Source organism: Nothobranchius furzeri, chromosome 13, assembly GCF_043380555.1.
Source record: "Nothobranchius furzeri strain GRZ-AD chromosome 13, NfurGRZ-RIMD1, whole genome shotgun sequence".
NCBI classification, from domain to species: domain Eukaryota; kingdom Metazoa; phylum Chordata; class Actinopteri; order Cyprinodontiformes; family Nothobranchiidae; genus Nothobranchius; species Nothobranchius furzeri.
In genome coordinates, this window is record NC_091753.1 from 46,402,273 (window position 1) to 46,417,691 (window position 15,419).

The 15,419-nt window shown below is 42.0% G+C and overlaps 1 protein-coding gene across 1 annotated transcript in view; it reads right to left on the reverse strand.

Moving 5' to 3' along the window:
- Positions 1-15,419, reverse strand: part of treh (trehalase (brush-border membrane glycoprotein)) — a 16,219-nt gene continuing 800 nt past the window's right edge. Inside the window, 15 exon segments of the mRNA XM_070543246.1 lie at positions 1-4,755; positions 4,866-4,914; positions 4,994-5,106; positions 5,632-5,743; positions 9,371-9,588; positions 9,678-9,878; positions 11,298-11,347; positions 11,427-11,549; positions 13,112-13,228; positions 13,362-13,454; positions 13,519-13,613; positions 13,692-13,779; positions 13,853-13,906; positions 13,908-13,995; positions 15,252-15,333. Of these exon segments, the coding sequence (XP_070399347.1) occupies positions 4,613-4,755; positions 4,866-4,914; positions 4,994-5,106; positions 5,632-5,743; positions 9,371-9,588; positions 9,678-9,878; positions 11,298-11,347; positions 11,427-11,549; positions 13,112-13,228; positions 13,362-13,454; positions 13,519-13,613; positions 13,692-13,779; positions 13,853-13,906; positions 13,908-13,995; positions 15,252-15,333 (1,626 nt within the window). The 3' untranslated portion in view covers positions 1-4,612.

The window sequence follows — 15,419 nt, forward strand, 5'->3', positions numbered from 1 at the left end:
TAGATGAGGAAACTCTAGGATTTGAAAAGCCGGACAGATCTACGTCACACATCACTTTCATGGACTCACCCAACTTGACTCGTGACGGGGAAGGCTGTTGTTGGTCAAGTGTCCAGGAAACAGCAGAGAATGTCTTGGCTAGAAGACATCACCCCACTTCTCCTCCAGCTTCATTGGCTGCCAGTCAATCCTGGTTCTGGTTTTTAGGGCCTTACATGGAAAAGCCCTATCATACATTGGTGATCTTCTCAGTCCCTGCACCCCCAGCAGGTCTCTGAGGTCCAGTGACCAAAGCCTACTTGTTGTGCAGCACCAGGCTAAAGACCAAAGATGACAGATCATTTGCTGCTGTGGCCCCCAGCCTCTGGACCTCTACCCCTCTGAGCCTGAGACCAGTGGGAGATCACCACCCTCTCCTTCTTATTCCGCCTTTCCCGGGATCCATTGATTTTCCTATTAATTTTCTCTCTTCCCTTCCTTACATTTATTTTCTCTTCTTTTAAACATATTTTTTATCATTTTTAAATCTTTTTATACCATAATGTTTGTTTGGTTTTTGGTTTTGTGAAGCGCCTTGTCATTTTTATCTTGTGAGGCGCTTCATAAGATCGTATTCTTTCTAGCTTGTAATAAACATCACTTAAACTTTGCTATATTCCTTTTATGTTTATTCATCTTGCATATGCTTCTCCACAAAGTGATTAGCTTGGTTTTGATCTGTGGGAGGAAGGTAGGAGGATTAAAGGCAGGGATTCAAACCTGCAACCTTCTTGCTGCAAGGGAACAGTGCAACAAATGCCATTGTGCAGCACCTTCCCTTATCTCACCTCCGAAGATGCTGCTCTAAAACCTGTGATTCAGATGTTTCAACATATCAGCACTTCATCGGGTCTCCGTTGGTCGTGATGAGTTCAAATTCAAGTTATTCCCTCTGGGAAATTAGTTTCACAGCTGGTAGGAAAAAACAATACATGAAATCCCAGCAGGTGATCCAAAAGGAAAACAAATCAAACCAAATGAAATCACTTTTATTGTCACGTCACATGTGCAGGTACACTGATACAGTACATGCGAGTGAAATTCTTGTGTGCGAGCTTCACAGCAACAGAGTTGTGCAAAAATACAAAAACGTAAAAACAAGCAAAATAAAAAAAATGGCTAATCTAAGTAATATGTATAGTATGTAAGGTATATACATAACTAAATGTGTGTGCTAATTTTTTTTCTACGTGTGTGCGTGTGAGTGTGTGTATAGTGCGTACATACATGTTTTACAAATGAATAAAGTAAACAATAAAATAAGATACCGTAAATCCTCTAATACAGGCCGGTATTCAATTAAAGGCCGGGTCTCCAATTTTTGGCCGGAGCGGAGTCAGCATAGGTAAATAATGGCCGGTCTCTTATTGTGGCCGGGTGGAATGCAGTAACAGGTAAACACGAGCTTCTCAGCGGCAGGGTTATAGTCCCCAAATGAACCAGCAGGAGACAGTAGAGGTTCACACAGACCTTTACTAGGTTTTTTTTACAACGCTTTGTAAAGCTACAGACACGATCCTCTATCATGCTCCTACCACACAGAGTCACGGTGTCAGTTAACCATGCTAATTCAACCCACTCCACAGAACACACATCACCTTCCCTGTGGCTTACATAACACTCACACAACACGCAAATCAGCACATAGGAACTAGCAGAACGATAGGAAACACATATAACACAATACCCAGAATGCACCTGGCTTACAACCCCAGCCAGGTCATTACACTATCAAGTTCAAAGAGAACATGCTGATTATGCTGCAGAACACTCTGGGGAGCAGTAGCAGGGGTTGTATGAACTAGTCGACTTCACTATAGTGACTTTTTATGCCTGTCGTCGACTAGTCGCTGTCACGTGATAATGACCGGCAAGATGCAGCCCTCGGAAAAGACAGCAGCCTGCTGTCAGCAGGTGACAAGCTCCTGCGCTCAGGGGGGCAACGCGCTGTGTCAGAGCATAGGTACCGACACGCGATCGTTCATGTCGGTTCATTTCCTTTAATGTTTTCTGTCTTTTATTTGCGCCTGATGTGTTTCGCTGCTGTGGAGCGGGGCACATCACCTTGTCCTCCGACTCACAGATCACTGATGCGGCCGCCAAGCAGGGAGAGCTCCGCTGTTTTCGCGGTCGGTAGATCTGCCTCCTGAGCACAGCCACAATCAGGTGTCGCCACCTCAAAAACTAATTTAACACACGATCGTTCATGTCAGTTCATTTCCTTTAATGTTTTCTGTCTTTTATTTGCGCCTGATGCGTTTTGCTGCATGCTGTGGAGCGGGGCGCTGCGCGCATCACCTTGTCCTCCGATGCAAATTCCACTACCTCCGCTCCGCTCCGACACAAACGCCGGAGCAAAATCGGTCCCGTTGTAGTCAATCAGAGCAATTCTACTACTGCGGCCGTGCTCCGGCAGTGCGGCGCCGTGCGCCGCCCTCTGTTCCGGCGTCCGGCAAAAATAGAATCGATCCTATTTTCGCCGGAGCACCTCCGCAGTCAATGGACAGAAATCACAACCGCCCAACAGGAAAAGGAGCAAGCACAACTTCCTTTTTTTCACAATAAATCGATAAACAAAAGGCGTTTTTTGTTTCATATGCACAGGTTTAACAACTTTTAACAACTATCAATGGCGGCTGAACTTTAAATGCACAAAAATAAGCCATAAATACAGTTTCTACTGTCAAAGTAGTCGCCCTTTGTTGATCCAAACACTGCTGATCTCTCAACACAAATGATGGGCAGATTAAACAGTTCATTTCGATGCTTCTCCCACACAACGGGTGTTTGGATCTAACTTCCGCGTTTATTGCTCGGACTGTATGATACGGCCGCCAAGCAGGGAGCGCTCCACTGTTTTTGCGGTCGGTAGCTCTTTTAGAACTGCAGTTCAAAGGTAACTCATAAGGTGAATATATATATGAACCCAGGTAGCAGTTTTTCTTTAGGATTGAGAGGAGATGCAGGATGATAATAAACAGACAGGACAGAAAAATAGTCAAATAAAAACAAGTTAGTTTTTGTACCTGCTGTTGCAACAAACAAACACCATTGAGGTAATCAGAAGTGAGGAACAGAAAATGAAATAATTATTTTAATGTTTAGAGCAGCAGGAACTCCGAGAGGCTGCAGGCGCATCAGTGAGTTTGCAGCCGCTGCGCAGGGGGAGGGGGAAGAGGGCTGAAGCAGAAACTACCGTTGTTAAAAGAAATGTGTTTAACTTTGAAAATGTGGGCGCAATTTTAATTGTCAAAAACTCCAGTGAACCATTAGTTCATTTTGCTCAAATAGAAATAGAGGCCTGCCTCTAATACTGGCCCTCCTTCCAATAAAGGCCTGGAGCTTGATGAGCATGAGTCAAATACAGGCCCGGGCCTGTATTAGAGGATTTACAGTATAAAATATACAGTGGTTGGTATGTGTAAAACAGTGGCATTCATGTACAGTATGGAGTGTGTAATGTTGGAGTTTCAGTAGTGAGGGTGAGGTGTCTGCGCCGTGTTCAGCAGTCTGATGGCCTGATGGAAAAAGCTGTCTCTCAGTCTGCTGGTTCTGGACCGGATGCTGCAGAACCTCCTTCCTGATGGAAGTAGTCTGAACAGTTTATGGCTGGGGTGACTTGAGTCCTTGATGATCCTCTCCGCTTTCCTCAGGCACCGCTTCCTGTAGATGTCCTGGAGGGAGGGAAGCTCACCTCCAATTATCCTTTCAGCACACCGCACTACTCTCTGGAGAGCTTTGCGGTTGTAAGCGGTGCTCTTGCCATACCAGGTGGTGATGCATCCAGTGAGGATGCTCTCAATGGCACAGTGATAGAAACAACTGCAGGGACAAATGAGTCTTTCCATCTTATTAGTTCATAAACCAAAAAAAAAAAAAAAAAAAAACCACCTAAATTGGTCATATTCTGATTTTTTTTCTTGCATATTTCCTCAGAACAGCGTTTCCCAAAAGCAAACAGCTCTTCGGGATGAACGATCATTATTTTATTCTGAAAACCCTTTTCCATCGTAGGAGTCCACTTAACACCGAGCGGACGTGTTATTTCTGCATTTTATGTTATTTTCAGTCCAGCTTCCACTCTTGTGACGTGTGTTCTGAAAGCGGTCCAAAGGTCATTCCGATGTTTAAGGGAAATTAATTCCCACTCACTTTTAGCTCCGCATTTAATGAGAGTGAAAAGGTTTCCGTTCTCGACCTTCTGTCAACACAGTTTTTATGTGTTTTATCACTTTGATATAAAATTCTCTCTGTGATCTAACATTTCCTGGTTGGAATACTTCAGTTTAGTTTGTACTAAGAATGTAAAATTAACCCTTAGGATTAAAATAATCGAATAATCTTAGATCAACTTCAAGAGCAATTTAATGCGATTTCAGCTGCAGAAAAGCCCCTAAATGATCCTCCATCATTTACCTCAGTGCAAAAATACCGAAAAATTCACATTTCTCATCGCAACTGAACATTTTCCTTTGAGTTTCATGGGTTTGATTTTCTCTGTAGCAGCAGAAGAGGCGGGAGAAGTGGAGAGAACGCAGGAAAAATAAAGCTCAGCCCTTTTGACACCTCGGATTCATCGGAGCATGAGAGCGACTGAGACGGCCAGAGGCAGCCTGAGGTCAGAGCAGACACGTCTGCCTCCTGAGGAGAGAGTCGCCCCGTACTGATCCAGGAGCTGCAGGGCCACGCCGTTGGCCCAACCGAAACCCAGTTGCAGCGAGGAGAAACAGAAAGAGTTGCTTCTACTTTTGTGAAAAGAACATTGAAACATCCATGAAATCACGTTGGTTTTAAAAGCTTTAACAGATAAAAAGTTCACACCTGAACTTCGTATTCTCCTCCACCGCCGGGTTTTCCATCTCCGTTCATGTCGTACTGTCAGGGGTGGACGCTGGAGATTAAAGATTTGGAGTCTCGGAGCGACACGAAGCTTCGGAAGCTTTGAAAGAGTCACCTTTTCAAACATGGCTTCATACTTTATGTAGGCCAGCCAGTTCGTCCTGATCCAACGCTGGGCCAAATCAAAAGCTAGCTGCTTGGCATCGTCTGAAGGAAGTTTGGATAAACCTGGAAAAAGAAAACCCTCTCAAATAAAAGTTTGTTGTTATTTTAACACAAAGCAGCACAGAAAACAAAGTGTCAATCACAGAGGCTACTAGACAGCAGGAAGGTTTTTTTTTCTGGCCCTCTAGCGTTATTTTTTTAACTGATCCAATCTGTTACCTGATTTCAATGCAGCTGAGCATGTTTTTCACTTCATGAACACCAAACTGAAAGCAAAAAGGCCCTAAAGCAAGGAAAAAAACAGAGAGCAATGCAGCACAGGCCCATCAGAGCATCACACCGAGGAAGATGCCGGATGAAAAATGAAAGCGCTGACAGGAAGCAGTCCCTCCAGCTGTGAGTCTCATGAGGGAGGAAACTCCCCCAAATTAAAACTGAGATGGTAGGAGAGGCCAAATACAGTTCTCAAGTTCTCACCTGGAGAAAATACATCAACTAATTTCACCTTGTTGATCAGTTTTCATAAAATTGTGCTGGAAAAACGCTGAATCATCTCCAAGGAAACCATCAGAGGATTTTGTTGCCCACCTTCTATCAGCATGTGGTGCAGAGGAGGCCACGCGTTGGGATAGTCCCACTGCTGCCCGGACTCCCTCAGAGACGGCGGGACTCCGTTGGGGAACTCGAGAGTACCGCTGCCCTGAGCAGGAGCAGAAACAGAAACGAGAGCATCAACCAGGAGCTTGAAACCTCAGTGGTGTGTGTGTGCCATCTGCTGGTCAACACCAGCACCAGTCTTCAGGAAGAGGAGGTTCACAGCTCCCACTTCACCTCTCCGCCTTCATCTCTCAGAGAGAAGCTGCTATGGTTTTATTAGCTATAACAAATGTTGATGACTAAGAAATGTATTTATTTTGTAAATGGAATGGGGCCAAAATACATGTTGGACCTCCTTGTAGTTTATACATCAGAAGGGCTCTCAGGTCCTTAGGAAATGGTCAGCTTGTAGAACCCGGGTCAGAACCAAACAGGGAGAAGCTGCTTTTAGCGGCTATGCAGCACACAGATGGCATTAGCTTCCTTGTGATCTCGAATGTGCACCAACCGGTAACTTTTATATCAAAACTGAAAACTTTCATGTAATCATCTTTGAATGAATGTTTCTTATGCTGCACCTTCTGCACTGTAACTGCTCACCCTTTAACTATGTCTTTAATTTGATTTGTGTATTTAAATCTGCTGTTTCATTTTGTCATGTTGAGTTTAATAGTTTAGCTTCTTGCTGAATTGCTTCTGTGTATGAAATGTGCTATATAAATGAAGCTGCCTTGCCTAAATGTGTAAGAAAACTGAGTTGAAGGCTATTTTCAGTCTGGACAAAGATACTTCATATTGTGAAGCAATCAGGTTTTACTTAGAAACAGCTGAACATGGATGCATCATCCTCTAAATAGCTTATAACAAAATTAATCAACTCAATGTTCCCAAAATCATTCTGAAATATGTTTCTGTGTAGACGAAATAAATAATTAGCACCTTGTTAGATAACATCAAAAATGATGATAAACATCTTAGCTAGTAAGTATTTAAATCTTTTGCAAAGAAACATGCTTAAAAATGGCTGAAAAGTGCTGTTAACTATCGCCAAATGTTTCATATTTATGATGAGTATTTCTAAGTGTTTAAGACCTCTACCTCTTTAACAGGATTAGTGCATTCCCCAAAAAACTGCTTTATTAGAACCTTTATTTGTCTTCTGCTCCCTGGTGGAGAATGTGAGTACTGCAGGTGACCAGTTTGATTTAGGCCCAATCCCAATACTCGCACTTCCACACTTGCACTCTTCAGTTGCACAGTCCCGTCCAGGGGTGCAAGTGTGTAGGGCGGAAGTTGACCACACCCCTTTTTCACAGTTGATCCACACTTTGCGTAGGCTATTACCCACGATACACTGCTGTGAGAGAAAATTAAGTGATTAATTGTACTCTGAATGTTTTAGACAAAGATTTAATGTTGACAGCAACGAATGTCAATTTTGACAAATAATTGGTTGTTTGTGTGAAAGTTGATAAAGATTTTTTGTTAAAAATTAACACAGCGACCAGCATCCCAGAATGTGTTGCGGTCGATGACACAATGCTCCCTGTCACAATTTGGCAATTATTTGCACACTTGTGTACCAGGCACCCAAAGCCCTACTCCTCACGTCCTCCAAGTGCACTTCACAGACGACCGTAGGGCACAGTGCGAGTATTGGGATTGGGTCAGAGTGGGTTTTGCAGCTATTGTAGCCCACACGCTTCAAGAAGGCATTGTGAAAACATCACACACCAGCTTTCAGACATTTTTATTCACCGTTTCTGCTGCTTCGTTCAGCCAGCGCCTCTCTCAGAGATTAGAGAGCCCTCCGTCCATGTCCTGTGACTGATCGCTCCAGTGCTGTCGCATCTAACGCATCTGCTGAGTCACTTATCTCCCTCACCCCCGCGGCCGTGCGCTATCGCCACAGTTATAAATGACTCCCTGCTTTTAATCCAACAATCACATGTACAGCAGGGCAAGCAACCCAAGGGTAAGGAGCAGAATTTCCCAAAACCAACCAGGCTGTCATAGAGAGAACTGGCATCACCTTCTCATAGCATTTAGAGGGAGGGGAACTTTCATTTCAAAGCGCAAATGCAAAATGCAAAGCATTATATCTTATATGTCCCTAAAAAGCTGCAGTATTTCAAGATGGCGCATGACTATGAAGCGTCGACCACTGTTTATGTATGTAAAATTATAAAATTCCAGGCCAATAGAAATAATTAGAACATATTTTGATAAGAAATATTAAGAAAAAAGGACACGTTTGTTGTTGTTTGATAGTAAACAAATAAAAATATTACACACTGTGCCTTTAATTGATAAATAAAAATAAATACAGATTGGCTTTTTAGGTTAAGATGTTCAGCTTTATTATGTTTTATTTCATCTAATGGTGTATTTTATATGATTTTTGTATTGTTTGGACTGCAATTTCTTAGATTTTTTTACTATGTATGTAATCAAATTACTCCTCACTTACTAAAATAAAAATAGTAGATTTATATTGTGTAAAACATTTTTAAAAGTGGTTGATTACCTATACAGAATTTTTTTTCACAGCAACCTTGTTGTGTGTACTCTACAGACTACTTTATTTCACTACTCATATTTATTATGCTTTTTAATGCTAATTTTATAGTTCCGATCAATTAAATTAAATGTAATCCGTGTTGCACAGCGCTTTGTGACTTTGCCTTTGAAAGGGGCTAAGTAAAACAAACTTACTAATTTTAAGAGTTTTTAATGGTTTTTTTGCTATCTAAACATAAAATTAATGTTAAAAATTGCATTACAATGAAATGTAACTATTTTTAACCCTCCCACTGTCTTCACGGGTGACCCCGCGAGGAAAGTTGAGCATTGAGCAGGATTGATGGTATATCCCTTGAGACCACGTGGCAGGGGTGAGGTAGTGCTCACTCCTCACCCCTGCCACATGAACCTCAAGGGATAAACCATCAATCCTGCTCAATGGTCAACTTTCCTCGCGGGGTCACACCCATGAAGACAAGGTTTTCTCTCTACTTTTTGATTCCCACAAACAAATCTGATTTGCCATTCTAAATATTTTTTTCAAGGTGAGTTAAAGGTTGACTGTGGAACACAAACAATTGGGCAAACTCTGGCGTTCACCGGTGGTTTTGCAACAACTGGACTAATTTTCCAGCTGCTGGGATGTTGGTTGACTGATGACGCGTTCCAGCACCATGTTCAGAGACAAATCGTACAGCGTAAGGACTACTAATAAGTTTATTTTACAACTGTATTTCCCATTAGAACATCTTCTGGGATCCGAAAAAGCTTCTTGACTTGTCAAGTCTGCCATTTTACACAGTCCCAACCGCGCCCTGCTGAGTGGACTTTTTAGCGCAACGGTGCCCTCTAGTGGCAGGTAGATGTAAACATAAACACAGTGTTGTGCCCAAACAGAATAAAAAAATTTAAATATAGCGTTAAAAGGAGAAACTGTACATTAATTCTGCACATCTCTGAACGATCCATGGAGGTATTTTTTAACATAGCTTTTCATTAAAATGTTTCATATTCTAACTTTCATTTGACCAACCTGCATAAAAATATTCACATCCCGTTCCAGTGAAACTGTTGTTAAAAAGTACAGCAATACAGCTGCTTCAGTGTGAAACTAAGCTGTAAATTGTTATTAATTTAACACATTTTGAGTGTTTTTTTTTTCTAATATAGAGCTAAATTCAATGTGAAGCTTCTAGCATCAACCAACCTCCAGGTAACGAACCGCCTTCTCAGCCATCTCAGGGTGAGAATAGCACTGAGCCCAAACTGGTGCCAGGTTGGACGGGTAGAACTCAAAGTGCTTGGAGTGTGTTACCAGGCTGTAGTCAAACCACGCCCCCTTTTCAGCATCCCACAACAAATCCTCCATCGCCTTAATCCTTCGGGCCGCGATCTGCTGGTACCGAGCAGCTGAGTCACCACCACCTGTCAGGAAGCAGCACATCACTGTTACGTAACACATTAGTAGCTAAAAGCATTTCATCTCCAAGGTCAGAGGCTGTTCGCCTTCTCACCCAGCAGCCGATGGAACGACGCCAGCGTTTTCTCGCAGCGGCACAGCAGAGCATTGAGGTCAGAGGGCAGGATCTGGCTGGTTTGAGTCTCCCTGAGAGTGCTGTTGTTGTGGCCATCAGCGTCTATGTACCAGCGGGAAATAAAGTCCCAACCAGACTCTGCACCTGCTGTCATATCCATCCACAGCTGCGCTTTGTGCTCTGAGGTCAAAGGTGAACATCATGAAAAAACTGCTTTTAAAATTCAGAAAATGTGTGCATAATTAGTTCAATTTGCTAAAGGAATATTTACGCTTATCTTAAGTGTTTTTAGTCTGAAATGTAAAAAGTAATTTTCTGAACAACCTCAGTTTCAGGAAATAGATTATTTCAGGAGTGATGTGCTAACACCTACTCAGAACTAGGACTAGCATACCAGTTTTGTGTTCACTTCAACTCATGAGCTTCATGAGCAGCCAGATCATTCTGCAAAATTTCACATTTCCTGCAATAAATGTTTTAAACCTTTACACTATTGTTGATTTTGCACCAGACTGGTGTTTTACACAATACATCAGCAACACTTATAGTAATCTTGGCTATTTTTAGACTAGCCGTTGACATATCGATCAGTAAGGGGTGACTTTCTAACTTTTTTACACAGAAATACTTAAAATTGGACAAAACAACTCTTTAAAAGTCTGAAATGAGTCCCCAATCTGCTGGTTTAGTAGACTGGCAAGCCATAGTATGTATGTAACACAAAGTCTGACCTCATCCTGCAGAAAAAAACTCAGTGGTGGTGGTGGTGGGGTCTCTACGGTTATCTTTTCAAATTGTCTCCACATGCAGTTGGACAGCACTAGGACCAATAGGTGCAATGACCAATGTGATGTAATCATGGCTACAGCAATCAGTCAACAGGGCAGTCTGCCATACACCAATAATGAAGAAAATACATTATTTTTCTAAATAAAAGGTTTCTACTTCTAACTCTACCTGCTCAAGTCTCAAAGTAAAGCTCAAGTCTAAATCGTTCAAAATTGACGCCAAAGCCGTTTCAAACAAACTTTGTTCCCGAGCAGACGCCATGTTTGTGGATTTTCTCCATCGCAGCTTTAAGCCCTCCCAACAAACAGAGCGCTGTGATTGGCCAGAAACAAAACTGATTGGGCCAATGGAAGAGAAGCTGGGGCCCCAATGGAGCGTGACTAGACCTGCAGAGCTAAATGTTTTTGCTATGGCTACGGTTGGTCCAGACTTCAAAGCTACTGGTTGGGTTCATTTCATTAAAAACAGAAGTATCATCAAAGTCATTAAAACATTAATAGAAAACAAATGTTGACTTATAACAACAAAACTTCCTGGTGCCAAAGAGCTTTCACATATTTTCTCTTCAAGCTGCATTTTTTTCCAAGCCAGCTCACAGAATGAATGTTTTCTCATCATAAATTCTTTATGACTGGGTGGCGGTGTTGAGGTATTTTCAGAGCTAATTAGTTTCCCACAGATGATTCTTGAATCTTTGTATTACAGTTTTCTAAAGGAAAGTAATTATGAGACCACAGAGCATCTCCGACCATGAATCTCACACTCGCTGCCGAGGATTCGTGCAGATTAATAACTTTAATAATGCATTACCATCAGAGAGTCCTTCAGCTAATTCCACGTCATCTGAATATGATTCAGGCCTGGAAGGAAAAGAACTCGGGAAATGTGGGTGAAAACACTCACATCTTTCATTTGTTTTCATGTTTACTGCAGGCATACCTGGGGAAGCCCACCTGCACGGAATACTGGTTCAGGACGTGTTCCGATCCGTTTACTTTCAGCGCCACGGAGCGAGTCTGCATCCAGAATTGGTATTCCTTCTCGAGAAAGGGCAAAGCCTCTCTGGGTGGGCATTTAAACACAATAACAGAAGTTGTTTGTTAGTAAAGTAATGAGATAAAAAATTAACACAGAATTTAACACATTTACCTCAAAAATCTATGTTAAAAAAAGGATTTTGAAAAAATATATCAAGTAAAAAAAATGTATCATTTTAAAAGCACAATAATATTGTGGCTACTTCAATTTCCAAGAAGCTTAAATGTAAATGTTATGTCAAATCCACCACATTTAGAAATTTGGATCACACATTTAGATGTAACTTTACTTTTGTATTTCGGCTAAATTCTAAATATTTAGACTTAACTTGACCTTTTCAGATTTTTATCTGAATATTTAGATTTTATATTTTATGTTTGAACCTAATTCTAAATATTTAATTTTTGGTATTTAAATTTTAATCTTAATATTTAGATGTAACTGTCATATATATGGAGTTCATTTGAAGTAATTAGGTTCAACTGTATGTTTTATAGCAACATACATACATAGGAGAAACCGGACGCCAACTCAACACACGAACAATAGAACACAGAAAGGAGTGCGAGAGAGAAACAAGTCGAAGACACACAAGAGCAGCAAAACAAGCAGCAGAAAGTACAATAAAGAAGTCAGCCGTAACAGATCACTGCACAAGAGAAAACCATATAATGGACTGGGACAACACAAGGATCATAAACACCGAACAACAGAAATACAAAAGATGGATGAAAGAAGCAATCGAGATAAGGAGACGTGGATGTGGGACCATGAACAGAGACGATGGAGTTTACACGTTGGACCACGCATGGGACTGCATCGTCGGAGAGGGGAGAGCGGGCAGCAGAGGGCGACAACGTCCTCTGCTGCCCACGGATAAACGAAGGAAGTGACATCACCATCAGCGTCAGCCTGAGGAAGTCTGCAGCCGCTGACGAAACGTAGTCGAAAACCAGGTAACGAAACGGTTTCTGTGTTTTAAAGAAAGAACGACAGCATGGAGTCTTACCCATGATTGAGGTTTTGAGTAATGAGCCAGGCTGGTTTTTTTTTAAAGCCTCAGGAATCTTTTGCAGGTGTTTATTGTTAATTAGTTGATTCAGATGATTAGGTTAATAGCTCGTTTAGAGAACCTTTTCATGATATGCTAATTTTTTGATATAGGAATTTTGGGTTTTCATAAGCTGTATGCCAAAATCATCAATATTAGAAACAATAAAAGGCTTGAACTACTTCAGTTGAGTGTAATGAATCTAATATATATATGAAAGTCTAATGTTTATCAGTACATTACAGAAAATAATGAACTTTAACACATTATGCTAAATTTTTGAGAAGGACCTGTAACACAGACGAAGTCAATGAGACCAAATTTTGCTTTAAAAAGCTAAAAACGTAATTTAGTTTTGAATGGGTTCTTTTACAATCAGCATTCTGATTCTGTTGTTTTACAGGTTCTGCCGAAGATTGTGTGAGGTTACAGCGAGGCGCAAGCTTTACACCTTTAATGTTCCCCTTTCAGTTGAAGAGGAGCTGAAGATTCCCAAAGGCATCAGCCAGAACATCGGCTTTGGCCTAAACATCACCTGAGGAACTCTTTATCCTCGGTTGCTTCATAGAAGCTCTGCACCATCAGCGTGAAGAACGGAGACTGGCTGCGCCTTTCATAGTAAATCCGCCCACCGTTTGGAACGAAGCCATATCTGTGGGAGAGGAAACCTTTTATTCTACAAATCCCACCTGTGGGATCCATTTTCATGGCAGACGGCTCCAGGTGCTGAATGAAACACCTGCAGTGAGGGGCCTTCTGGTGGTAAAAGGAAAAACGGGCTTTACCTGTTGACGAGGTAGAGGAAGTTCTGGATCATCCCGTGGGCCGTGTTTGTCATCTCAGACAGCAGGAGGCCATTGATGACCCAGTAAGAGTCCCTGTTGGGACAGAGCAGGAACCAGGTCTCAGAGGAGATCCCTGCCTGGATCAGATGGAAGCGACCGGGTTCCCCTGAAGTGGCCTCGTGGCACCACCATGGGATGCGGGGTGTAAATCTGAGAGTAGAACTCTGGGTGATCTTTGAAGTCGCTGCGAATCTGAAAAATAAAACTCATCATTTTCAGCTCTGCAACAGAAACGGGAACATTTTAGACAAGTTGAGTTCAAATCTCCACCTTCCTGCCGAGAGACTTCCACAGGTTGTGGATCTCCTCCCCCCATTTTTGCAGCTTATCATCTGCTATTCCCTTCAGGAACTTGGGCCTGTTTGGAAGTCACTCATAATACAGACATGATTTTAAAAAACGCTGATCTGAGTAGGAAGGCTGGACCTCACTTGTCGTGCCAGTCCTCGGGCGTCCAGGACTCCAACTCTGTCCCTGTTTTCTCAGTGTGTGTTGAGGAATTCCTGGAGCTCCCTAGGTGGGATGGATGCATTTGGAAATGCTTGGGAAAGGTTTGGAAAAGCAGACACAACATCTGCGGGAAGAATAAACAAGACTCAGTATAACGGGACAACGAGGTCTTGAGTTTGTAGTGCCTTCTCACCAACCGGGGGGGGGGGGTATGGGAGTTTTGCTGTTTGAACCTGATGCAGGATGGAGCCAGAGCAGATCTGACTGGGAATAGTCACACAGATCGTGTTTATATTAGGTCCTACTGGGAAGTGACCAACTCACATCAGAGGTGAGCGGTCAGGTCAAAGGTCATCTGGCTTCAGGGAATAAAAACTCAGTGGTTTCAGGTCTTTTGCAATATATTATTCCAACATTCACACGGAGGACTTAACGCTGCACATTTCTATTTGGCTCAGTAGCGTTGGTAGTGTCTGGACTTGGATTTGCACTAACCTGTAATCTGATTACATACAAAGAACGGATGAGTGACGAGACACGGGCACTTCAGCAGGAGCCAAGGTACCTGTGGCCCCGCCCTAGAACCGTCAATGCTAATACTTCTGAACTTACATGGATATTTTTCCTTCGTATTTTTGAACAACAGCACCATCTATAGGGACCACATCCACCCACAACCTGAACCAATCAGCCAAAGAGGATCTAGCCAATTTACTCCCTGCAGTGACTCAGGAGGACGACCTGGCATTCCGTCCTCCGGCTGTCCATCAGCATTCCAGCTGGACAATCAAAATGTAGAGCCCACTGGTAAAGAACACAGGAATCACATATTCATGTATGGACATAACACCTCCAAGTCTCCATTTATGAAAATGTCTAAATATTCTCATCTGTTTGGTAATTGGTTGGAAAAATGTGCAATAAGAGAAAAGACAAGTTCTGAAATAACCAGGTGTAAAAACACCTTTCGGGTGACCAATCTGCACTTTTTGTAATTCAACATTTTAATGACTTGTTTTTCTTTTTAATTGACCTTTTACCAATAAAGAATTTTCCATGCGAGTGAAAACTAAGTTCTAATCAGTTTTTTTTTTTTGATGCAGGTTGGACTGAAATTTACAGCATTAAAAACAGCTGTAAATAATTAACAGGTAATAAAAGCATAAAAATACTAAGCAAACTGAACAGATGTTCTGATTGTAAGTAAAATTAAGGTTAAATATTAAGTAAAAATAAGGTTCAGCTACTTTTAGAGATCAGCTCAGCATGGAGCCATTTCCTACTCAGACATCAGGACCATCGACATAAGTATACGATCAGGACCGACGTTTGAGGCTCAGGGAAAAAAGATCCAATTAACATTGAAAACAGAAACTTTACCTTTCACAGGTAACCAAAGAACAAGCGGAGAGTCAAAACTGCACAGAAAACCAAGTAAAACATGTTGAGATGTCAAACCAATCTGAGAAAAACCTTCAGGTCAGAGTTTACACAGAAGCTCAAAGGTCCAGCAGCACAGCGCCCCCTGGCTGTCACAAATAAACACTG